General features: G+C 37.9%; 1 protein-coding gene across 1 annotated transcript in view; it reads right to left on the bottom strand.

Moving 5' to 3' along the window:
- The window catches only part of HCRTR2 (hypocretin receptor 2), a 31,871-nt gene extending 6,255 nt beyond the window's left edge, over window positions 1-25,616 (bottom strand). Inside the window, exons 1-4 of the mRNA XM_042862266.1 lie at window positions 25,388-25,616; window positions 12,563-12,741; window positions 10,674-10,917; window positions 4,447-4,562 (exon numbers count right to left, since the gene is read on the bottom strand). Coding sequence (XP_042718200.1) covers window positions 4,447-4,562; window positions 10,674-10,917; window positions 12,563-12,741; window positions 25,388-25,616 — 768 coding nt within the window. The remainder of the gene's footprint in view (window positions 1-4,446; window positions 4,563-10,673; window positions 10,918-12,562; window positions 12,742-25,387) is intronic.
- Window positions 25,617-25,874: the final 258 nt, after the last annotated feature.

Raw genomic sequence — 25,874 nt, 5'->3', positions numbered from 1 at the left:
ATTGTAGAATTTTAAAATTAGGTCTTATCCACAGAAACTAACCAGAAGGGAATGAAATTTTAAATACATTTTTCAGGAGAAAAAGCAAAAAACAAAAAACAACAAACAAACAAAAAAAAACAACAAAGAAACCAAGTCAAAATGGAAACAATTATTCTAAACTAAAAAATGCACATGCAGAATTGTTCTAGAATAGCTAATATCTATTTTTCCATGAATAGCTTCCTTGCATAGAGAAGCCCTTAACTGAGCATCTATGTGCACCATCAAAACTGATTTGTAACTATTGGATTATCTGGCAGTGTTGTGTTAAAATGAACAAGAAAACAACAAAGCAGAACAGAGAGAGATACATAATAACTGTTTTGTTTTGTTGTTTGTTGTTTTTCTCTTTAAACAAAAGTCTGTATGAACACAAAGCAAAAAAACAAAGAAAAGGAGAGGAGAGGAGAGGAGAGGAGAGGAGAGGAGAGGAGAGGAGAGGAGAGGGGAAGGAGATGGAGAAGGGGAAGGGGAAGGGGAAGGGGAAGGGGAAGGGGAAGGAAACAAGTCTTGCACTTATTCACTTTCTTCTATTCATTCAGTTAAATGAGGATTCCTACTCACTCAGTTAAACCAGAAATGCCAGTTTCATACCTGAACGTATCTTGTTCTGTTTAAAGGGATTCAATCTATTTAGCTGTGGGATGTAGTACCGCAATGTGTACTTTCCATGCACTACAAAGATGACATACTAAGATTCTGATTCTGGCTTATATGGGGTATTCTGTGTCCCCATTCTTTTAACTTTGAAGCTTTTCCTTCCTTTTCTCATATACTGAATTATCTTTTTTTTTTATTATTATTTTTTATTTTTTTTTAGCAAGAATCATCAGATAATGGAGATGCAAGCAGTAAAAAAATTAGCTAAATCTCTACTGACCCCTCCCTCCTGATGATGCTGAAGATTCACAAAAAGAGTTCTGTGACCATCTTTCTTAATAGATGCAATTTCAAAGAAGATAAAGAGTAGCTTGTCTCAGAATTGTGAATGGCTGTTTCTGTAGAAGTGTTAGACATGACTGTGTACATGGCTTGTTCAGTTATGTATGGTCTGCTCAGGTAGAAGGAGCTTTTCTGCTCTATATGCAGTCTTCAATAGCAAGATATGATCAAAGGTAGGGACTGTATACAATGTACAATGCCACTCTACATCAAAGTGACAAATCTTCAGAAGTTTGCATTGAGAGCCTTTCCACAGTTTCTACCTATATACCCTTTTTATCTTTGTCTTTATCTGGCAAAGAAGTGGGCCTTGCTACTTAGAGTCCAATAACCAATGATAAAGTAAGAATTTTATCAGAAAAAAGTACCATCTACCCATAGATGCATAGTTGAACCAGGACCATCTAACAGACAGAAAACTTCAGAGAGGTCTACATATACAGAAAGATTTACAGATCAGTATTTAGGTAAACACACACATGTATTATGTATGTACAAGTATAAACACATTAGTAAAATACATGTATTGCTTTGGTTACTGAATCAGTAACCAAATATATATATATATATATATATATATATACTATATATATATATACATACAGTTAGTTGCATAGTATACAAGTATGAAAAGTGGTGCTGTTTTTCTCAGATGCACCTTTCCTCTATCTCCTCAAATTATTACCAAGGGATATACAAGTAAACTCAGTCTCCTCAAATGTAAGAACAGCTTGCAAAGAGTTGGAAGGTGTATTTCAGCTGCCAAAATAAAAATGGGCAGGGCTCCTGGCTGTTAATATGAAAAGACTTTTGTGTGAATGCATTTGGACATCAATAAAACAAAGTATACAGGACTTGATAATATGAATTATGTATCAACTCTTTTACCATAAGACCACTCAGTCCTATTTATTTGTTTAGATGTCACTTTTTATCCACTTAAAATCCACAAGAGAACACTGTCACTAAGATACTACTTCCTTTCTAATAAATAAAATAAATTACTCAAAATCCTGGTGTTTGTGGCATGATTGTTCTTCCCTTTGCACAGATGAATCATTGAATCAAAGACTGCAAAGTTTATATGTGAAGATCTGCCTGAGAGGCACAGTCAGTAATTTTAAGATCTATTGTACAAAGTACAAAAAAGATACTTTATAAATTTCTCTTATCTTTAGTCATCTGAATGTTAGTATGCGAAAAACACTCCATTTAAAAGACAAACAAACAAACAAAAAAAAACAACAAAGAAAAGCATCAATGAACCTTTAGAAAAACTGTAAGACTCAGAAGGAATTTACTGTTTGTGGTGTTTTTTCTGTCACATGCATCTGGGATGCATTGCATCTTGCAACAAGATATTTAACACACTTAACTAAAGTTCTTGTAAACAGCATCATTACTTAACTGAAGATACTATCAAATAATACACTCACAGTGGTGCATTAATTTGCTCCGCATGACTGATTATGGTCCACCTTTTGCATCTAGTAAAATGCCTGACGTCTGCAGCCAACTTGCAGTTGTTAATAGGCATGAAGTGGTTTTAATTTTACTTACTGCACACTGTTGTATGTACTGCTATCATCTAAGCTAGGAAACAAGGTGTCTGCAGTTTCACATCACTGACAGTCGTAGGTGTATAACAGTATTTGTCTTTTTGCCACCAAAAAAAACCCTAAATCCCTGTACACTTTTTAGCGTACAAGATGTATAGGGAGAAGAAATACTGTGAAGAAGAAACAGAACAACTGAAAACAAAAACAAAACAAAACAAAAAACAGAAAAAAAAAAATCAACCAGAAACACCAAAATGGTTTGTTTCCAGCAACTTATCTTCTGTTTTTAACTTTAATTAGAATTTTCAAACTACATTTAAGTTAAGAACAATTGCTTGCATAAACTAAACTAACAGATAGTTTCAGATTATAGGAGGATTGTAAAGAAAATAACAGAAGAGAAGGTGAAGGAATATGGTGGTAAGGTCATTAAGCACCACAGAACAGAAAAAGTCACAGATAATTATTAAGCAATAAAGAGCATCTTAGGGCTATGTTAGACTGAACTTCATTTAAAAAGTAACCCATCAAAGGCTTTTTCCTATTGAAGATTCTTATCTTGAAACTATTTTATTGTTTAAACTTATTATTAAATGTAAGAAATTAAAAGTAAAAATAATCAACAACTAGATTTTACTCTAGTTTAACCAATAAGTATTAAAAATGAGAATAATTCCTATTCCAGTGAGATATCAAAATGCCTTAAAGAGGTTTTTTGTTTTTTTTTAATATTTTATTTTCTCGAAAGAGATATTTTTTGTCACTATATAATTTGATTTTAATTTTTAAACATATATATCTTTAGAAATCTGAAATCCACTAGAGATTTCCACAGTGACTCCATCTGATCCAATGAGAATATGCCCTTGATATGGTAGATAATACACACTGGCTAGGACATCCTCAAATTCAGACAGTTGCAAAGAAAAAGGGGTCATGTCCATGTCCTGATAGCCACTGTCAAGGCCATTTGAGAGGGAGTATCTTGCATTATCTCTTTAATAGGATGAACTGATTGCCTTTCATAGAGTGATCGGGCAGGGGATGGTGGGAGACTACAGCTACAGATACATCCTGGACAAAGCAGAAGACAGCAGAGGGAACTGCGGATAGGTGTATGATAGATTATGGCACTGTTCACATCCAAAAAATTATTCTCAAGCAAGCTGACACCAATTCAAAATGTTGGAGGGGAAAAAGCATTTCTGAAAAAATTCACATGATTTGTACCACTTTAGTTTACATGTTGTATGCTTGCTTATTTGATACTATTTTGTTCTGTATTTTTGTTTACTTTTCTATATTTTTAAAATGAAAATTGAAAAACTAGATGTTCATGTTATAGATTATGCTAATTATTTCTCAGTAATTCACATCTATCATTACTGATGCTAGTCAGGTTAACATGGCTCACATCAGACAATTTCAATCTCACAGTTCTGATAGATGAACTTTCTTTTTCAACTTATGTTCAGACTGCTGCTCAGAAACTGAGACTTTACAGAATGAAAAATACAAAAGCAACTGTACAAACTATTAACAAAATGAGGAACTGACTACTCTCACTGAATACTCAGTATTTAAATATAACATATGAGATCTTTCTACCCTCTAAGTCTTTCTGTTGACTTTTCCTCTCCTTCTGTCCCTCACAGAAGCCCTTCACAGACATAAACAAGAAGAGTTTTACATTCAGCCTGACTGCCCTGCCTTCATTTTTTAATTCTCATTTTTTATCCAAGGTGTCTGTAAGCTAGCAGTGTTGTTGGACCTGGTGATAATGTAAAAATCCATGTAAATCAGATCCTATATGACAACATGGAACATATATAGAAAAAGGGTTCATGTGAGAATCAGTCACGGTCATAAAAGCAAGCAAAGAGAATTAATGCAAGTGACTTACCTGGCGACACCACAGCTTTCGAAATATTTGCAAGTAGGCCAACACCATAAGACACAGTGGTGCCATGTATGTCACCAGGAAAAAGCACGTGTGATACATTTTGGGGTAAACCTCAGCTGGAAAGACAATTAAAGAAAAGAAAAGTGTATTTAAATACAAGTCAAAATTTCCCAGTGTTTCAAAATTATGAAATCTCTCACTGAAACTGTTGACTGTAGTTGTAACTTCAGAAATATATATCATGGAAATAGAAAATTGCTATGTAATTGCAACTATATACCATACCAATGAGCAAAATCTTGCTTGTATTCACTGCTAGTGAATGCAGTAGAAATATTGCCATTGATATTTCACAGCATTGATGGATATGTGTTCAAACAGTTCAGATGAGAAGTGTTTGGCTCCTGACTTGTTTTAAGACTCTGTAGCAAAAGATCTTACTAACTTTCACCTGAACAGCTGCAACTACGAGCTCTTGTGAATATCCCTGTGGGAGGCAGGCCATTTGGGTCTTCTTAAAAATTATTTTATTGATTGATTGATTGATTGATTGATAATTAGCAGTAACTTGAGTTTGCATATTTTTGGATGATCTCAAAATTGTGAAATTGTTTTTGTATTTCAGAAAAAGCAACCTCACCACGGACCAATGAGACAGGGAAATATTAACATCCATGCTCCACAAGCAGAGACATTAAGGAGAAACTGAAGGCATGTGACTTACTGGGATCACAGGAGGTCAGAGCTGAAAGCACAATCCTGCTATTCAGGAGGTGCCACCCGCCTCCTCAGTGCTCTGCAGGCAGCCAGGCCCCATTCAGGTGGAAGGACAGTACATATTTAAAAGGACATCTGGAGTTTATGGCTTCCAATTTACCATTCCAAGTAAAGTGAAACATTAAATGAGCCTAGCTATCTACAAAGAACTGATGAACCAGGTTGGAGGAAAATCCTAAGACTTGCCTTTGAAGTTTAGCCACCTGGAAAGTGCCAGCTGCATAACATCAAAGGCAAACTGTCCCTCCTCCACCCACAGCAAAGCTCTTTGTAGAACTTTTCTCTAAGAAGCATGACTCTGTTTAGCTTCTCAAGCCAACAAAAAGCTTTAAAGCTGTTCGACAGTCACAGCAGAAAGGAGGAGGAAGGGCGTGTTTGGGGTGCTGTTCATTTATCAAGCGAGTTGCAGGCTCCTTGAATGAGAGCATCAATCAGTCTGTGGGACCTGGCAATACATCAGCTGTCTGATTGGAACCACTGATCCTCTTACTCTAATGCAGAAAGGCTGTTTTTGCCATCCGCAACTGACTTAATGGACTGTGGGACAGGGCAAAGATAATTCTTTGCCAGAGTGATCATCATTTTAATAAGAAATTAATGATTCTCACACCACCACACTACAGTTTTGTTGAAAAGGGAGAATGGGACAAAAAGAAAACAAATAGTCACAGGGACAAGAATTGAAGCGGGACTGGCATTCCTATGTAGCATGATTACTCCACCAAATAAATGACCAGTATCCTACAGTTTTCTTTGTTGCAGGGGTTACTAAACAAACTTCAGACTTTATTCTTAAGTTTCCTTCTCAGATCTGTGTTGCAGTGCCAGACTTTAGTTAAGTAAGTAGGCATAAATTTGAAACTACATCTTCCAGATTTTGCCAGAATTTTATATGTGAATATATGTGTTCATATAAACTGAAAACAACCCAGACTCAAAAGGTTTTATTATGGCTAGCAAACAAAATATTCCTGTCAGTCATAAATGTACAACTAAATTGGTACCCATATCAACTTCCCACAGAATAGGGAAAAATAGTAATTTTTTAGAGCATCCATGGAACATTCCCAGATTTGCTAATCTCAGGAAGATGCCTATGCATTTTTGAATTTACCAATATGCAGAAGCAAAACAGCTTAAAAAGTACACTTTTGGAATAAAGCTCAATAAGTAAAAATGTTAGAAAGTACCTGCACATAGTAGAGAAAATTATATTACACAACACAGTTGCTTTCAAACTATGTTCCTGTGTCAGAGTACTTACAACTAGTTAAATACTAAAATAACATTTCAAAGCAGCTATATTATTCTTGCAGTATCAATCCATCACAATGCCAAGCATGATTTCAGTATTCACAGTAATCTGGCTTCCTGCTGCATTAAAACATTCCTTACATTTTGCTTTAACTTCTGCATTTTTAAACCACTTAATATAGTTCAAACATTCTCACTCCTTGCATTTATTTTGGACATAATAACATAGTTTGTGTTTTTAGTATCACTCACATGCTGTTCCAGGTCATATCTAACTCAAGTAGCTTCTAACACTACTCAACAGAGTTGTGCCTGTTCAATAGCTGCACAGTGCTCTTAAATAACTTACAGCATTGATCAAAATTCAGGGTCTGTTTGTTCTTTTCTACACTCCAGGTAGCAATACAGGATGTACAAACCTTCATGTAACAATGCAATTTCCAGTTATGTTATTTTCCAGAATTAAGACAGTATGTTTTTGTACTATTTCATGAGTAATCCAGGAGGAAATGGAACACAAAGTCTTCCTTTTGTCTCCATTCAATCATATAGTATTTGGAAAGGATTATCTCCACATCATATGCAAAGGGGTTGGCTAGTGCACTTTGGCTAACACCCTTTTCACGAACAGCTCTAAGAGAATGTGTTTAGCTGGCTTGGACACATTATGAGCTCATTTTAATATATGTTTCCATTATTTTGGCACTTTATCATCAAATTCAGCACATAGCAATTACAGACTATTATAGAACTGTGGCCAATGCTGGCTCCTTAAGTGAGTTGGATCCTTCTGCATTCCCAAATAAAATATTGTTATTAGACAGTACTCAAAATGAAAAACCCTCAGACTAGAATTGGCAATGAATTTTATATTCAGGAATGCCAGAAGCAATTAAAAAGGAATTGCATCTTGTTTTACATTGAACTATTACACCATTTGCAGTCGCTGGCATCTGTCCAACCACATGTTTGAAATCTTTTTATTAGTCAGAGTGGCTACTATTTGTTCTCCATTTAGGAGCCCAAGTGTCACAGTATGGTTCAGACCTTCCAGACACTCACCAGACTAGTACAGATTTCAGCAGCTGAACCTAAGTCTGGGTACAGTGCTGTCTCCTGCTTTGGCATCTCTGACATTTTCCTGGACTGTTCCAGACATCCTCTTGTCTGTTAGTCCCCTATAGCACCTCATGTTTCAACGGTCCTAAGTTCCCAGAACTAGTATAGACTTCTGAAATACTTTGGAAAGTGTCATCAAGCACCTCCTGTTAAAATTTCAGTCTTAACAATTCTCAATTTAACATCCTTGGGATATAAGGTGCACATGATACTCTGAAAATATTTCATTAGATGTATCTTAATTTTAGACAACACAAATTATTTCCAGTTCTAAATGAAGCAGTTAGCATTCAAATATAAGCACCTTCCTCTTCACACAATTTTACTCTCCTGTAGAATTTGCTCTTGAATGTCTGCAGTTTCAAGCACATGTACTCTCTCTTTGCAAGTATGGCTTCTTAGGAACAAATTTCCTTCTCCTTCAGCCTCCTCCTGGTTAGATCTCTTTCACCTTAGATACTCTATAGTCAAAAAAGGCAAAATAAAACTCAAGGAAAATGCAAGTGTTCTCATGGAAAATATTAGCTCTTTAATCATTCTTCTGGCTGCAATGCTCACTCATCTTTCCTAATTGATGTCCTCTTAAGCATGTTTTGTTTATCTATTTGGGAGACTTTGTGATTTCAAACCCAGATTCTCAGTAGAAAAATTACATCTTCTATGCAGTGGCCCAAGTAACTGTCTTTAGACAATTCAAATTGTATCAAAATTATTTGTGGCTAATGATACTCCATTCTGCATGATTAGAAAGAGATGTATTATATTTTATCCTCATGGTTAATATATAGTTAACTCTATATTTACTAAGACATACCATGATTTGAGCAACCTACTTGTATCTTAATAAACAGAAAGGTCATCTTCTCAAGTTGCTAAGGTAAGCTGTTATTATGAGGTGATTAGAGGATTATTTTTTAAGGGCATAAGAAATGCACTAGAAGAATAACTAGCAAGAATGGTGCTTTATCACTAGAAGAAGAACTAATTGAAAAGGCATCAGGATAAAAATAGAATTGTTATCTTAAGTAAAATGAAGAGTTTTGCCATTTCAGAAAACTTTAATGGATTTCTAATGTGAAATTATTTTCATTTTATGTTCAACATCAATTAAAAAAAAATTATTTTGGAGTGTTTGCTATTCAATCCTGAATCCATGCAAAAAATAACTCAGTTCTGCAGGCAAGAGCTTGCCTTTACTGTTCCCATTTCATCTCTCCTGATGTCTGAGTAAAGGCTAACAGCATCAGCTGAAGATAAACAGATTTCACTTTGGATATATATACTTCACTGGAGTAGAGCCTGGGAGCTTCTTTTATATAATGGGTACTTCAGCTCAGATGTGTCTGTGGGCTGCAACTATTCTTGTTCAATACTGAATAAGACACTTTTTGAAATAGTTCCACAGTTACTATGGATTCAAGTCTGAAAGACAAATTTTCTTGTTGGAAATCAAGAAGAGGCCAATGGAGATCTGGGAATTTTGAGACTGTGTTCCCTGATGCAATACTCTCCTGACTCTCCAATTAATTAACTACAGTGCTTTCCATCATTTTCAATTCCTAGGTTGATTAAGACAGTCTTTACTTCCAATCTAACCTTCAGGTGAGGAATTCGTGGATAAATAACCCCAGAATGATTGGACACATTTGTACATTTCATATTTGTGACTATTGTAAAAGAAAATAGTCACAAAAAATACTGCAGATTGGGGTTCAAAATACACAGGCGAATAAAGAACAATAGAAGTACAAATGTACCACTCCAATAAAACACCAGCTACAATAGTCCCACCTGAACAGGGTCTTAGTTTAACCTACATACCTTCTGCACATCTTTTTGTCTGGAATAACATCCAGCTAGCTAATGGCCATGTCTGCCCCATTGCCTTGTCCCAGAGGACTAACAAGGATGAAGAAGATAAAGAACAGGGAATGTGAAAGCCATTGTCTTCACATTAATTCCACAATGGCCAAACAGAGGCCATTAGCAGGGGAGAAACTTTCGGAATAGTACATGGAAGCGCCCTCAGCAGTTCAAGCTGCTTGAACCTATTTATCACAGTAATTAAGTAGAAGTGGTCAAGTTGTATTTTATTTCAATTGTTCACAGGACTGGAATCATCCACAGACACAACTCTGATGGAGAATACAATTGTTATATGGAATGTCTTGAGGCTGTTAAACAATCACATGTTTTGGCAAACTTGGCTTTATTTTCCTGTGTGTGAATAACGGTATTACTGATGGTCACTATATCCAGTATCAAAGTGATAGCATGTAATGCATATCTTCTATTAGCATTGGAGTTATGCCAAGACCCACCAGAGTTGAATCTTAACCATTCAAATAAGTGTCTTACACAACTTGTTATGTGAGCTGAGACAAAATGGAAGAAGATACTCCCAGGCAATACTTATAACTTCCTGCATTTGAATTCAGATACAGAGGTAGTTAGATTCAAAGTTAATCTCAAAAGACAGTAACACTTCCTGGATAGAATAATTCATAACTGATTGTAATATTAAAGTTATTTGAATTATCTTGTCTATGACAAATCTCAAATTGTAGACTAACTTGCTACCCCGTATCCATGACATCTCTGTCATCTTCTGCTATGACATGCAGATTGCATTGAAATCACAGGAGATATCTATAAAGACCTAATTAAATATTATCAATTAGCAAAATCAATGTATCAGGTAAATAAGAGATCTGCTTTTTTGTAATTATTTCTGAAGACTGAATTCTCTAAATCTGCAACTTCCATCAATCACTGGGAATTATATAAGCATAAGCTTTTAAAAATGGGAATATTTTTACCCTGTGGTAAACATTAACATGGCCAAGACATTAGGCTGCCTCATTCATTTAAACTTGATTCCAAATCTACTTTTAGTCTTAGCAGTATAAAAGAAAATTAAAATTCAGAGTATTTCAAAAAACAGTAGTTTTTTTCTAGGAAAGATTATATAATTATGAACATTGTTTATGAAACCTGACTGCATTTTAATACATTCTGATATTTTTGTTACATAACAACAGGAAAAATTCGGTCTTTATGATCAGTGACACACTCACCTCCCCAATGTTCATCACACACTGTGAATAAGGTGGTTTTATTGGCTAATCCTGGGAACACGCTGCTGCACTCCATAACAATAGCCTGAGGAATCATTATGATGCAGGACACAATCCAGATAATTATAATGCTGTTCCTTGCACGCTTGGCTGTGCTTTTAAACATCAAAGGGTGACAAATTGCATACCATCGATCCAAAGCAATGCAGCTAAGTGTTAGTACAGACACAGAGACTGAAACTGTCTGAAGAAAAGGAAATATTATGTAAATGTAAACGTAATTATTCAGTTTTTAAAATGATTTCAATTTTCAACATACCTAGCTTTCTATTTGAACATACTAAGTGGAAATTATTTTCTGAAAAAGACTCTGTTTTAAGTCATTTATTATGGAATTCCAACAGATACACTCATCTACTGTACAATCAAATAGAAAAGTTCAGTTGGAAAGTACCTCCAAAGATCATCAGGTCCATCTGCCTCATCACTGGAGGACTAAATAAAAGTTAAATATATTATTAATGGTATTATCTAAGTGCCTCTTGAACACTGACAAGTGTGGGGCATCAGACAGCTCTCTAAGGAAGCCTGTACCAGTGCTTGACCACCCTCTCAGTAAATACATTTTTCCTTATATCTCTATTTCTGTGTCTTACATCTATATACAATACACATATAAGGGTTCTACCCAGAGTAGGAGTAGCAGTCAGATTCTGAAAGAATAAATTTATACAAGTTAGAATTTGCAAAGTATGTGAAAAATTTATTCCAAAAAATGGTCACAGTTAGATCATTATTTCTTTGATGAACAACTTTTTAAAATGTGCTTTTTCTTTCTGCTATATTTGATTATCTGTACTACTACTTTACCTTTTCAATTTTCAAAGGAACAATGGAAATCTAGAATCCCATGAAATAAAAAAACAAACAACAACAAACCAATGAACTTAGAGCAGACAATATTACTTTAGCCCTCTATTCAGTATAGCAAATAACCTATCACTTTGGTTTTATTGTTCAGTGATCATTTCATTTTCTCTTCAGATTTTCTCCCATTAGAATGGAGGCTTTGAAAGTCTTGTGGTTTTCATCCTATGCAGTAGAAGACATACTTGCTGGAGAACTGTTGCCCTTGAGAATGTGTGTTTTCAGCCTGGTCTCTACTGAAAACACAGATCATGCTTGGTGCATGGAGATGATCATCCACCTGCATTAAGAGTTATACTTCATTCTTTTGATTTATAATGACAAAAAAGGCCAAGTATGCTGCCACTCTACTATGCCCAGTGAGTTCACCTGAGCAGTTTTACTCAGAAAAGGTATCTGTCAATCATATAGGTGCAAATGATCTCATAACTACTAAGTCCATTGGTAGTAAGTGGCAATAAGACAGAAGGCTTGATCAAGTATATTAAAAGTAGCCAATATGATTGACTCCCAGGACAGTATGACTACCTTTAAAGAGAGAAAAACAAGTCATTAAACATACATGCAGGCATAGAGTCCCTTCAGACTTCTTCAGAAGTTCAGATTCTATGTCCTGGATACTTGTGTAGCTTTTTAGGTCCCCTTACAGAGTATAATTCTTTATTACCAGGCTTTTTTTTTTTTTTTTTTTTTTCATATCTCTTCTGAATTGTTAAAAAGATCATAAAAAAGTGAAGAGTATTAGACAAACGATCCAGGAGGTGCATTGCCCAAGTCTAACAGCGTTTGCAAAGCACAAATTTATTCACAAGTAGAACAGTGATTTCATGATCTGTAGGTATCCTGAGGTTTCTACCTCAGTAGCTGTGACAGACTTGCATTATCACCATGAGCGAGACACTATAGCTCTCTCTCTTTTGTGTAACATGGACAACATATATACAAACACAGTAAAATAATACCTGTAAGTAGGGAATTGCTTTGCAGAGGTGTTGCCCAAAGAACCAAGTTTCTGTGATGTCCACCACTAAAGTTGCTGGAAGACAAGTAATTGTGACCAGAATGTCAGCCAGAGATAGATTCACTATGAAATAGTTGGTGACTGTTCGCATGTGATGATTCTTCCACACTGCAATACAAACTGAATTTGGAAAGAGAAGTCAATAAATTGGAAATGTCTTAGGAAATGTTTTAACAGGAAAACTTTTTTTTTTTTTTTTTTTTTGTTGGAATTAAGGAAATGTTGTCCCTTGTTTAAGGGACAGAACATCTGAGTATGTTGTTTGGTGTAGAAGCTGTGTGTTTTCTTTTAGAGTGGAAAAAAAAAATGTTCATGTAGGGAGATTCTCAATAAACAAAGAGTAGTTTTGCACAGACCACAGCAGGGAAAACATCTGATGTTTCATAAACTAGGTTATTGTACTTCAAGTACTATTTTCACTGACTATTCTTGCAACATTCTTCATGACTATTTTAATCCATTGGCTCTATTCCATGACAATAAATACCTACCTCTGTAAAGGTTTATCTTTTTTTTATGCTATTGTGCTGCTTGATTTGAACTGCTACATGGAGTCTTATGAACTCTATCAAGAAAACAACAATTAATAAAATTATTTTGCTGGACATAATGTGTTTGCTGCATTTGCAGAGAATCTGTACCGTTTGCCTGGGGAAAAGGTATCTATGATTTGAAGTAAGTAAATGAATGCAATTTTTGCTGTATTAAGAGCAATGTACTTTAAGCGTGGCATATTTTTGACCATGATTATTGTAATCAAAAGCAGTGTGTAGAAAATACTTTAAAAGATGTGCTTTTAAATTTTGCTTAGTGTCTTTTCTCTCTTTTTATCTTTTTCAATTTTGAAAGGCTTTTTCAGATGAAACAAATCCCTTCTTTAACATGGATACAATAAATTCATAAGCTAATACATTAAAAATACAAAGAATGAGCCTGAGAAACTTGCCTAAAATAGATTTTGTAATAATTTTAATAGTTAGCTCCTCAGAGATCATAACAATCAATAGCTTTTGAACACTGCAGATTCATCAAAAGCTCTCTAGAGACTCATACTCAGCATTTTCTTGCAGTGCCACAGTGTAATTCTTGTAAGAAAACAGTGCAATTAACTGTATATCAAAGATTCTTCTCCTACAAACATTATTTCATCCATCATACAAATCTAAATGAAGAGTCGAAGTCTCCTTAATCTGTCAGGATATAGCACTATGCTTAATTTAGAAATACTAAACAGATCACAGAATGCCACAGAAAAGAGTTTGAAGGGTTCTCAAGAGCTATAAAACAGAATCAGCTAGAGTTAGACCATTCTCTTATTAAACTAACACAGATGGAAAAAAAAAAAAATACAGCCTTGAAGTCACATAAGTTCTTGTGATAAGATGCTTCTTCAGGTCCTAAGAAGCATGGTGTGCATGAAACCTTGTGTCCAACTCCCAGCTAATATCAGTTGTTCTAGTAAAATAGATTTCTTCACAAATCTTGACTTGCTTAAGTCTTTATGCCAACCCAACTACACCAGAAGCACCAGTAAGCCACTACTGGCAAGTTTGCTTTTCAAAATCTGTTACAGGTGAAAATATCAAGCCTCTCTTAAATGTGCTGCAATGCTGAGCCATATTTCCTTTCATAAAAAGAAATTAATCTTTTAGTGCTTAATCTACTTCTCTTTTGCTGCTCTTTATATAACATTTCTGTACACAGGCAGCAATGACAAATAGCTTTCCCCTGTGGCAACACTTCACATATGTGAGATATGATATATAATGATTGTTATTATACCTCTACACAGTTTTCTTTTCAGATTGTACAACTTCAGAACTCTGATTTTTTAATATTTATTTGTTTGTTTCTTTATTTATTACTGCAGATGTTTCTGCAAACATCCTCCTTGCTGCTCTCTGAATGATCTTCAGATTGGATCACATCTTTGTTGTCAGACTGCAGTGATCCAAATACCCACTCAAGTCCTCACTAGCCCTTTAGCAAGAGTTAAGATTGGAGTATTTCCTCATGATGTCCAGATCTAAGTATTTGGGGGTGATTTAGGACAGTGGGAGAGGGAAGAGAGAGATGGTCTTCAATTTCTTTCAGGAAAGGTGATTTTACCAACTAACTCCTTAAACGTTTCTTCTAAAACCCCTATTGTGTCAATTTAGATGTTCTTATTATCTTCCTTTCAGTGGTTCTGACTTGGTTTGGCCTGGTTCCATGACTAAATGAGGTAGGGGGACTCACACCGAGATGGGTCTAAAAGCAAAACAGCAGCAGTGAGATAAGGGAGGAAAGTAATTAACTAAATTTGATAGTGGAATGTGAGATGACACAATATAATACAATATAATTTGAATTGAAGTTACAAAAGAAATAAATTGAGATTATTGATTTATTGAGATTGATTGAATCATGGTTTTGTAAAATCAAGCCAAATTCCCGCTGCAAAGCACTTTTCTGCCCTTAGAAGTGTATCCCACAGTATTCAATTCTTATATTATTTTCTTCCTGATACTGAATTTCTGTTTTTTGTTGGATATTTTATTTTATTTTTATTTTTTTGGCTGTGGCCCTAGATATGCGAAAGGCAAGACTTATAAATCAAAAGCTCAAAGTATAAATATTAATTGTATTTACTGCTCATTTGGGTGATTTCAGTTATCTACTCAAGTAACTACTTATCTATCACAGTAAGATAATTATAACTATCCAGAGCTTCATTAATTATTGCTACATGGGATTACTAAAATTATCATAGGATCATAGGATGATGACAATTATAACAGACATTATGACAATGCAGATTCAGTCAGCATGTAACAGAGGAGAAAATCCACAAAGTTAACTAATGCAAGTTCCATTTCACTGACAACAAGCTACGCCAGAAATCAATTCATTGCATGTTGCACGTTGTGTTCAGCGCTTTCTACAACTGTCAGCAAACAAAACCTCAAAGGGCTAAAAAGAAAATAAATAATTTTCATCTCTGAAGTAAGGGAAGTAAAGCACAGAACAGAAGTTGTCGAAGGCCGTACGGTAAAACAGACATGGGATAAAAATATTAGACTCCTAATTCACAGCTCTGTGCTGAGCCTTCCAGATCACACTAGCTTAACTAAGATGGAATTTAGATGAACTTCAGTACTTGCTGCTCCTCAGGGAAATAAAAAGGACTGTGTTTCTTGCTACTTAGTAAGGCAGGAGTGCACAGGAGGCAAAACCAGTACAAAGAAAGTAAGTCTGAAAGGAATTCTAATTTACAGGGTCAAGAGACTCCCGAAAGGTGAAAAAAATAATAATTTACAAACAGAGAAATGAAAGATAATTTCTGTATGTTTATGTGTTTACCTGTCTGAACTCATTTTCATTCTTTGTGTGATTTAACTAGCATGCTTACATACTACCTTATTAATTAGGAAGTCTCCCAGAGACTTATTCCCTGACTCTATTAAAAAACAAAACAAGCACACAAACAAAAAAAGATATGGTTAAGAAAGACTCTTACAGAAGCCTTTGAAAATAAAGGATTTTAAAACGTTTCCCCCCATCCATTGCCCTCTGCTGGCTGAAGCACTGCATTCACCCTGCTTACACACTGGCAATGTTTTCCTTCAGTGCCAGGCTAAACAGAACTGTAAGGATTTGATTCAAGATCTCCGAACAGGGCAGTATGGTATAAGTGACAGCAAGTAAATTCAATATATTTCTCCTAGACTGGCTGTCTTTCTAAGTCTACCTCTCGGTCCAAGCTTGTTCAGTTGCCCTGGATGTCAGCCTCACAGCCACACCAGTGATCTAGCAGATCACAGAGAAAAGGTCTTTATGGGATGTTCAAAAAAATATTATTTTATGAGAGTGCAAAGTAGTCAGATTATGCCATTGAATATACTAGAAGTAATAAAGTATCCTAGCAAAATAATTTTGTATGCTCTCTACTCTCATCCCATCCATCTCAAATAGTTCAACAGAGAAGTGAAGCCATGCAGATCCTGTGCAAACCCTACAAGAACATGCCAGACAAAGATGTCTCACTGAAGTACAACATCTGCCTACACAGAGGGAATGACAGACATCAGCAGCTTTCTTGCTGACCTGGAGAAGATAAGCAGTGATGAAAAAGGTAGGAGCACTTGTCAACTGGAAGTGGATTTTGCCAAGGAGTACTCCAAAATCATGAAAGATGAGGCTAGCACCAGTCTTTCTAAGAAAAAAATGGGAGACACCACAGTCTGAATGGATTTCCTATTTAGTTAGAGCATCCTGTGGTGGCCCAAACTGGGATTTTCAGTAGATCTATGAACCAGTGAAAACATTGAATAAGCTTTGAATAAGTTCAAACCTTTTACTCAGCCCTGGATATTCCCAGCTATGAATGTGAGAGAGAAAGGTGGGAGAACGTGCATAAACATGGGCAGTGAAAAAGAGAAGCTCACAAGCTCAATAAGAAATGGAGAGATAAACTGAGAAAATTTCTCCTGTGTTGTACTCCCAGACTGAGAGGACACCGTGCTGGAACTTAACTACCTGCATTATTTATTTGAATAATTTCTGTATTTTAGTTTTTATTTTATAAAATGATTAAGGGTTCCAGCTAGTAACTTTTCCACAAACAAAAATAAGCAAGCAGATGCTTTTGTGTTGTTTTGTTGGTTTTCTTTTCCCCACCACCAGACTCAAAAGAAGAGCTTTAACCAAAACGACTGCTGTTCTTGCCTCAGCCACACAGTGTCAGTGAAAGACTGCAAACTAGCTCGAGTTGTCGGGCAGGCAAGGCTTGGGAAAATTTGTTGAGGTTTTCCCCATTGAGGACATTCTGCTCTAACGAAGTTTTTATCAGCACTCACACTTCAAGCATCCCTCGTCCATCCCCCGAAGGCTCACAGGAGAGTATCCAGAAGGACTAAACAGAACAATTAAAAGTAAAGTTAAAATTTAAGAAAGATACTAAGTTCATTGAGAAAATTCATATACCTCATAGTCCTGAGGATAAGACAATGTGGTGAGGGTTTTAGATTGTTTTTTTTCATGTTCAAATTGAATCCCTGTTGGTTTTGTGCCCCAGGGCATTTTAATTAGAGACTGTAATTCCACCTATTCAGTGAGCATAGCTCATTGTATCTGAAGATAAATATGAAAACAGTACAGAGGCTCCAGCTGGTATATAAGGCAGCTGCTTGCCTCCTGGAAGAATTACAATGTCTTGAGCATATTAAACATTATGCAGCTCTCCTTCCATTGGTGAATAGCCAGTTCAGCTGTCAATATATGCCTTACAGAAGACCTAAATTAATTTCCTAAGACTCTAGAAGTCCTGTCAACCACATTTAATGGGTCATCCTCCAACTAGACTTCTTGGTCAAAATAAAAACGTAATTTCTGCAAACAGCAATACATGACCTTTCCTTAGATAATTAAAGGCACAATGTCTTGTCTCGTTTTTTTTTTTTTTTTTTTTTTTTTTGTAATAAATTCCACCTGAGTATAAATAAAATGTTATATCTTTGCCTCCACTATGCTGAGCTTCAATGGCTTTAGTTCACTGTAGAAACTCATTATCACAATCATTTGACTAAAAATAAAGCCACAAAGAAGTTACGCGGTTATAAACACTAGCCATTAAAATTTGATCCTTTACATGGATTTCTGGTGGTCCTGTGTGCAGCCAGAAGTTTGACTCAATGAACCAGCTGGGTCCCTTCCAACTTAGGATATTCTATGATTCTATGAAATCTCTCCCTTGTTCTTTTACATGTTATGACATTATGTACTGTGCATCAAAGCCTCAGTGGTGGAGTGTCTATCAACATGATCACGCTGAAATGAAGGCTGAGTAGATAAGCTACAAAATGAGATTCTTCCAGAGCTCCTGTAGAAACAATAAATGAATGTATACTGTTCAGTTAGAAAAATCTATCACTGAAATTACTTTCATTATGTTCTATTCCTGATTGAGAATTCTTCTGCTTTAACATAAGTGTATAAAAATTTGGTGCCTAAATCCAAGCTTATTTTGTTTATTTTAGGAAAGCTTTCTAAGAGTCTTTCAATAACTTCATTAAAAATCTTGATTAAGGGGTGCAAAGCACTGTAAGTAAATTGCAGAGGATATATAATTAGGGTTTTTTTAAACCAGCAGCGAGAACAAAAGATCTAAAACAAAGAAATTTCTGCTGTGAATAGGAAGATGATATCTAGTGCCTGTGCTGTCAATCTCTTACCCACTATCAAGCTCTGAACTCAAACATTTTTTCATTTTTTTTGACCACTCGCCCTATCAAAAGAAAAAAAAGAAAAAGAAAAAAAAAGAAAAAAGAGTCTAATACAAGATTAGGGCTACACTGAAAAAGTAATAGAAAGAATAATACAAAAACAGATACTTCTGATACAGTGGCTATTGTAATGAAAATATTGAAAATATTCCTACAGTTGGTAACAATGCCCAGCAGAGAAGAACTATCCTTGAATACATTAATTGGAAGCAGAATAGATGGATTATGTTCTAGGCTGCACCTACAAAGGAATTACATACCCTGTATGTAAGGTGACAGCTTCTCCTCACAGGACAGACTAGACACCCATCAACAAATCATCGAAGCATGACAAAAGGAGCAAGTGTTAGGTGTGCAGCCTATGTATCACAGATAAACAAGTCTAGATGTGCTGTTTCCTTTGCATTTTCTTTTTTTCTTACAGGAGTCTAGGAAACACTGGAACAATAAGACATATAGCTGAATAGCAATGGAAAAATGTAATTGTAAGACATTTTCTTTGTTGTCAGCCTGGTTGAAATGTACTATTGTCTCCCACAGAATGAGAGTTTACATTAAAACAAACAAACAAACAAAAACATATACATTGCACAGTTAGCAGCAGTGTAACTTTTGAGGTGTTTTCTAGCTACCAAGTGCTTTATTCGACTCTGGCTTTTAAAAGGAATTATGAGCTGGAGTTGCTGGCTGTCCATTTCTGTATTTTACATATTGCTTCATTATTACAATGCAAGAGAAGAACATAAGAACTAAATTCTGCTTGCTGGAAGCTTATCTGTACAAATTACAATTGGGAGTAATAGCGCAATCATCTAATTGGCACAGAATTCATTTTCTACCTCAGTCACATTACATAATCTTGGGCAATTAACAGTCTAATGGAATGCGAGTTTTTACTGGAAGGTCAGCTACACTATGCAAATAGTCTGCCAAATATATTAGTTTTGATCAATTCTGGATGAAGCAGAAATTATCTTCACACAATTTCCAGAGTTCACTAAATGGATTAACGCAGGCTGATCAGTTTTAAATTGCCCCACCACACACAAAGATGCATTTATACATATTTGTCTATCCATAGTAATGATAAAAAACTACAAAATCTTGACACACTTCATGTTTGAGATGGAAGGACCTTTAATGTAGCTGTCATAGTGCACATAATATTATGATAAAAAATTTCACACTTCACTATGAATCAAATTTGAACCTGTGTGGCTTGGAAAAATCAAAGAGAGCTCCAGAGCTGAAAATCTCAGCAACTTCTGAATTATATATTTCAAAATGCATCTGTCATCATAAAATGGAATTGCATTAGGAAAACTAGGGGAAAGGTGTGTTAGTCCCTGTTCAGCTCCTGGTAGACTGGGCTTTACTGTTTCTGAAAGTCTTGTAGGGCTGGATAGAGGCTGAAGAGCTATGATGAGTTATTTTCCTTCTTCCTTATGTATATGACTCTTTCAAAACCTCACTCATCAACATTGGGCAACATACCCTGATGCCCTATAACTCTCGAGACTGCAGCTATTTTTCGACTAAATAGCAGATTTAGTCTTCAGATCTACCAGACTTACAGCTATGAGAACGTAAGATTCAATTAGATGAGTTCTTCTAGAAGAGTTCCACATGTTTATCAGGAGGACATCTTGAAAGTAAAAATGACAAAATAGAAAAAAAAAAGGAATAATAATGTTTGCTATTTGCTTCCTAGGCAATCTGTCAAATGCATGTGAGTATGGGAATTCTGACTACTGACTGATAGTTTGTTCTTCTGCAGGAGCTGCTGAAATATCCAGCACTTAAGTCAAAGTTTATGGCATATCAAATAATATCAGATAGGAGATATTTCATCAGCAGTGCTGTAGAAAGCAGTTGCTAGATGGCAGACAAGTCTTAAAGTTTTACTTTCTAAAATGTTCTTACAGTTCCAAAAGTAAAAAAACCAACCAACCAAACAAACAAACAAAAAAAAAAAAACAAAAAAAAAAAAAAAACAAAAAAAAAAACCCACAAGACTATGAAGAACAGCTATGAATAAAACACAATATGGGAGCCCATATGAAAAGGAATACAATTTTTGTTTCTTTTTCAGTACCTTTTGATGGTTTCTGACCATTGAGACTAGGTACTTTCCCAATTTTTCTGATTCCAATCCTCCTCCTTTGTCATCAAATGAGTTTACAGTAGAATTATTGTTTTGTATTCTAGTCCGCATCAGAAGGGTGGCCAGCAGGGAGAGGGAGTTGATTGTCCCCTTCTACTTTGCCCTCATGAGGCCTCATCTGATGTACTGCATCCAGACCTGGGGCTCTCAAACAAGAAGAATGTAGAAGTGTTGGAGCTGGTCCATAGGAGAACCACAAAAATGTCAGAGGGCTGGAGTACCTATCCGTGAAGAAAAGCTGAGGGAGTAGGACTTGTTTATCTTGCAGTAGAGAAAGCTCCAGAAAGAGCACCTCACAGCCTTCCAGTACTTGAAGGGAACTTATAAGCAGGAAAGGGATTGACTGTACAAGGGGTGATAGGACAAGGGGGAAAGCATTTAAATGAACAGAGAGGAGACATAGGTTAGATGTTAGCAGAAAATTCCTTACTCAGAGGGTGGTGAAGAAACAGGTTGTCCAGACTAGGTGTGGATACCAGCCTGCCCTAGTGGGTGGCAACTCTGGCCATTGCAGGAGAATTGGAACTAGATGATCTTTAAAGTCCCTTCCAACCTAAGCCATTCTATGATTCTATAATTCTATGAAAATCGTGGCATCATTTACAGGAAAACATGGTTCATCCAGTTCTGCCAACACATGCATGTATGCATAGATCTCAGTGTTCTCTAGATACCTGGGTAGTGATAACAGAGCAATCGCTGAGACATTTGCTAGCATCGAATAGACTATTGATAGCATCGACTTGAAGTTTGTTTTTAAAACCAGACATTCAATTTTTCTTCTACACTCAGAAAAAAAAAAGTTCTAAAAATCAAATAATAGTAAGTAAACATCAAATGAATGCTGCTGAGTTTATGAATCGGACTGTGAATTTTTTGAGGAAAGGACAACAGTTGGGTTCTGTACAGATGTTGCCATAACATGGCAGAAGAGATTATTATGAAAGACGGTAAATAATAGAACTATCCAGAGAAGACTAGTTTTCTGTCAATTAGGCAGGATTTCATTCTAAGTTGGAAGGAGAAACAAATATCACTTAGTTCCATGAATAAATAAGGTTTCTGAGGCCTCTGGCTGATGTTCTGCATGGTCTCCAATCCACAGAAGCCAGCAGTGCTGAAGAGCTTCAAGCTGGGTGCAGGCAAGTAGCTCAGGCCCTCAGCCCTTGCCAGCTGCAGGGAGACTGCCAAGAGAGCCAGCAACCCAGTTGTCAAGACACTAGAAGGCTGCTTGTGTTGTGTCCTTTCTTTAAACATGTCAAGTGATCTCTGCCGTACCATTTGGGTTTGATGAGTGTATGCTTCCTAAGGGAAAACATTTCACTAGAAAAGTTCTGACCTACTTGAATAAATGCATTAAATGAGAACCATTCCCATTCTTTGTCTGTGTAATTGCAGTTGAATGTGTAGGACTGGACATTACTTATTTATCCCTCTTAGCCTTATTCCAGTTTTTAACTGCTGCAACTACTTCATGAGGAATCTATTTGCCAGTAACCAGAGACCTCCATGCATCTTAAATATATCTTTCCTTCTTTATTTTCCTGCATTTCTATTTCAATAATTGTTTTTAAATAAAGAAGTAGACAATTAGTTCAAAGTCCACTGTTAAGAAGTCCCTTGGCTTCCCCTTGCTTTGCAAAGAAGTTGTAATTTTGTTTCTGCATATGGTAAGAGAATGCTTTGGTCTTACATGAAAAACAGAAAGTCCTCACCCTCAGTGACTGTTCTGCTTTTGCTGATAAATCATGTCTAAATGAAAAAGAAAATAGGACAAAACATATTGATGTTATCACCATGATTTCAGCTTATCTGAATGTTTTAAAACTTCCGAATTTGTTCCTTTTTAGTGGCTTCCAGTGAAATCTCTGGTGAGCAGCTAGAGTGGGCACACACAAGAATTACTGATATGAAGAACTTGAATGCTGTAATCAAACCTGCATTCAAACACAGAGGCTTGCCTAGGCCTTTCATTTTAGCTGGTTTGTGCAGCAGTTTGGACAGAGTATGTCAACACTCCTAATTAAACTGGCAGCTAAATAGCAGTGCAGACCTTGCTGTATGCTACTATTAGCAGGACAACTCCTGCAGAGCAGATCAGCCAAAAGCCCAGTAAATGTCAATCAAAATGTCAAAGTTCAAGCTTTCTACCTTGGCTGTTAATTAAGTGTCAGAATGCTTAAATTTGGTTCATTACTAATATCTAAGGGTTGTGCTATGCTTTCCACTTGCACAAATGTCGTTCTGAGAGTACAATGAGTGACCTAATTCTATATGAATACACAATTGAAAACGACAACCAGATATTAAGATTTTCAAGGGTCTTTCCTGTATTTCAAAGTGCTAACTGAGTGAAACATGGGCAAATGGAAGCAAAACTCTGACTTCTCATCTCACACTAGTCCAAATGCATTAGTCAAATCTAAGCAGAGGCTGCATCATTAAGGATGACATGATGAAGCACTAAAACTTTACTATACTCTACCAAAACACTGCTAGCCATTTAAACCACATCTGGTTTACTTTGAGAAGGTCCAAGACTAAATCACAGATTAACCCTATGTAAGAATTTTTCAAGCAGGAATTTTCTGGAGATGCATCATTCTCAGACTTTCACTGCTAATTGAATAAACAAGGTTTCACAAAAATGTGTTTGCAAGACCACATCAATTTCTGCCCTCAACAACACATGAGCCTGCAATCAGTTTTCTTGCATAAAGATGAGACAGTATTCAGCTAATGAACATCTGCACCTGCAGATCCCAATAAGTTGGCAGTGAACAGGGGCAGCATTTTGGAAGGGTGAGGTCTGTGTGATGCATAAAGGCTTGGAGGCTTGGATAGAAGCAATCCTGTCGAAGGACAGGTGGGTGGACAGCTAAATGCCAGCTTTCATCCCAGGCACAAAGATAAGGTAGGCACGACAGGGAGGAGCACCGATATTGCTTCTGTTTGCAAGTGAAAAGAGAGGAAATCTTTTCTTCTCTTCCTTCGGGGGAGTGGGGGGGGGGAGGAGAAGTAAACAGGATGAGAGCTCCGGTAGCCGAAGATCTGACCTTGAATATTGAAAGGCTAGAGGACAGCCTGTTTACAGAATGAGTAGATTGGGACGGCTAAACACAGACAGTTCTAAAAGCTGTCCTCTTTCAGGATCAGACGGAAGGCACTTTTCTTTCTAGTACAAAGCACAGGCTCTGTGAGAAGGCAGCTGTCTTATACTGTGACCACAGAGCAGCAGTCCAGCACGCACTCTGCTACACAGCCTTTGTGGTGAAGGCTCCATGTGTTGCCCAACGTACACGCTCGGTGTTTATCGGCAGCTCCAGACAAAAATAGCACCGTCAGACTATCGAAAGAAAAAAAGAGCCGTGCAGAACGCTGTCTTTGGCTGAAGCTTTATTTGCATCGTGCCTCGGGAAGCCTGGAGCGCCGGCAGAGCGCATGACGCGCTGAAATTCATGAATGAAGGGCCCACATGGCAGGGCTGGGCGCTAGTGAGCCGCTCCGTTCATGAGAATGTCAGTTATGGGAATGAAAAATGCAAATGGCCGTGGCTCCGCTGGAGCTGATTCTCACGGCGTACTCCGCTCCCTATGCGCACGTTCATTCACAAAGACGTTATTTATCGCGCTCAACGCGTTCCGACGAGCGCAGGGACCCCCGCGGCCATCTCCCCCGCGCCGAGGCGAGGGCGGCTGTCACGGCGCGGTCATAGCTGGGGCTGGGGACGAGGAGCAGGGCAGAGCCGCTGCCCCCCGGCCCCCATACCGCCCCCGCCCGTCCCCGTCAGCGGCGCCCGCGGGAAGCGGATAAGCCCCCCGCCGCCTCCCACCCGGGTGCGTGGGAGCGGGGAGGGGGCGGGAGAGCGGCAGGAAGGAGCCCGCCCCCGCCGCCGGGGCTGCGAGAGAGCCGCCGACCGCCGACCTGAGGGCGGACAGTCGACCCGGCCCCTCGCCGCGGGGCGAGGTCCAGCGGCCGCTCCCCGGCGTCCGTCACCCCGAGGCCGTTCCCCCGTGCCTGTCCGTTAGAAAACGCGCGTCTCTTACGGACAGCCGTTAGAAAATGCCCGCGTTTGTGATTTCCAGCCCGGGGAACAAGGGCAACCGGTTGAGAGGCGGAGTCGCCGGCGGTGTGCGTTGTTTCAGCACCTCACCCCGCGGACAGCGACGGAGCCCGCGGCGGCTCTATCCGGGCTGCCTCGCCGAGCTCCGAGCTCCGACCCGCCCCGGTGACCGCGGCCCCTTCCCCGCAGCCCGGTTCCCCGAGGTTTGCAACGGGGAGAGGCGGAATCTGCCCGCGAGTGAAGGCAGGTTGGGCAAACTTCGGAAGCCAGACTCACCCAGCACGTTCCCGACGAGAGCCACGATGAACACGACGATGTATCCGGCGATCAGCGCCCATTCGTATTCCTTGGGATGCAAATACTCCTTCCAGAGGTAGCGCAGGAACTCCTCATCGTCGTAATCGGCGGATGGAGTTAAAAAAGGTTCCCTCGTTTCGTTCAGCTCTGGAGAGGATGTCCAGTTCCTGCAAGGAGGCGAAGCATCCTCGGGCTGAGTCCCGGACATCCCTGGTGGTGATCCGGGGGGCTGGAGGAACCCTCTCAGCGCTCCACAGCTCTCTCCCGCCCCTCCATTGAGACTTGTGATTGCCAGTGCCAAGCGGGGTGTGGGGAGAAAATGACGCGGGAACTTCGGGAACCAATGCCGGACCAGGCTGGGGCTTCGAGCCGGCCCCACACGCCCGGTTGCCTTTCCCCGAGCGGGCAGGGTGCGCAGCCTCCGCGGCCGCGGGGAAAGGCATCCAGACGGTTGCATCCCTCTCTT

The sequence above is a fragment of the Lagopus leucura genome, unplaced genomic scaffold (assembly GCF_019238085.1).
Source record: "Lagopus leucura isolate 7727_CA_CO unplaced genomic scaffold, USGS_WTPT01 Super-Scaffold_73, whole genome shotgun sequence".
NCBI classification, from domain to species: Eukaryota; Metazoa; Chordata; class Aves; order Galliformes; family Phasianidae; genus Lagopus; species Lagopus leucura.
Note: the sequence above shows the minus strand (reverse complement) of the source record. Positions and strands in the feature narration are given on the sequence as shown.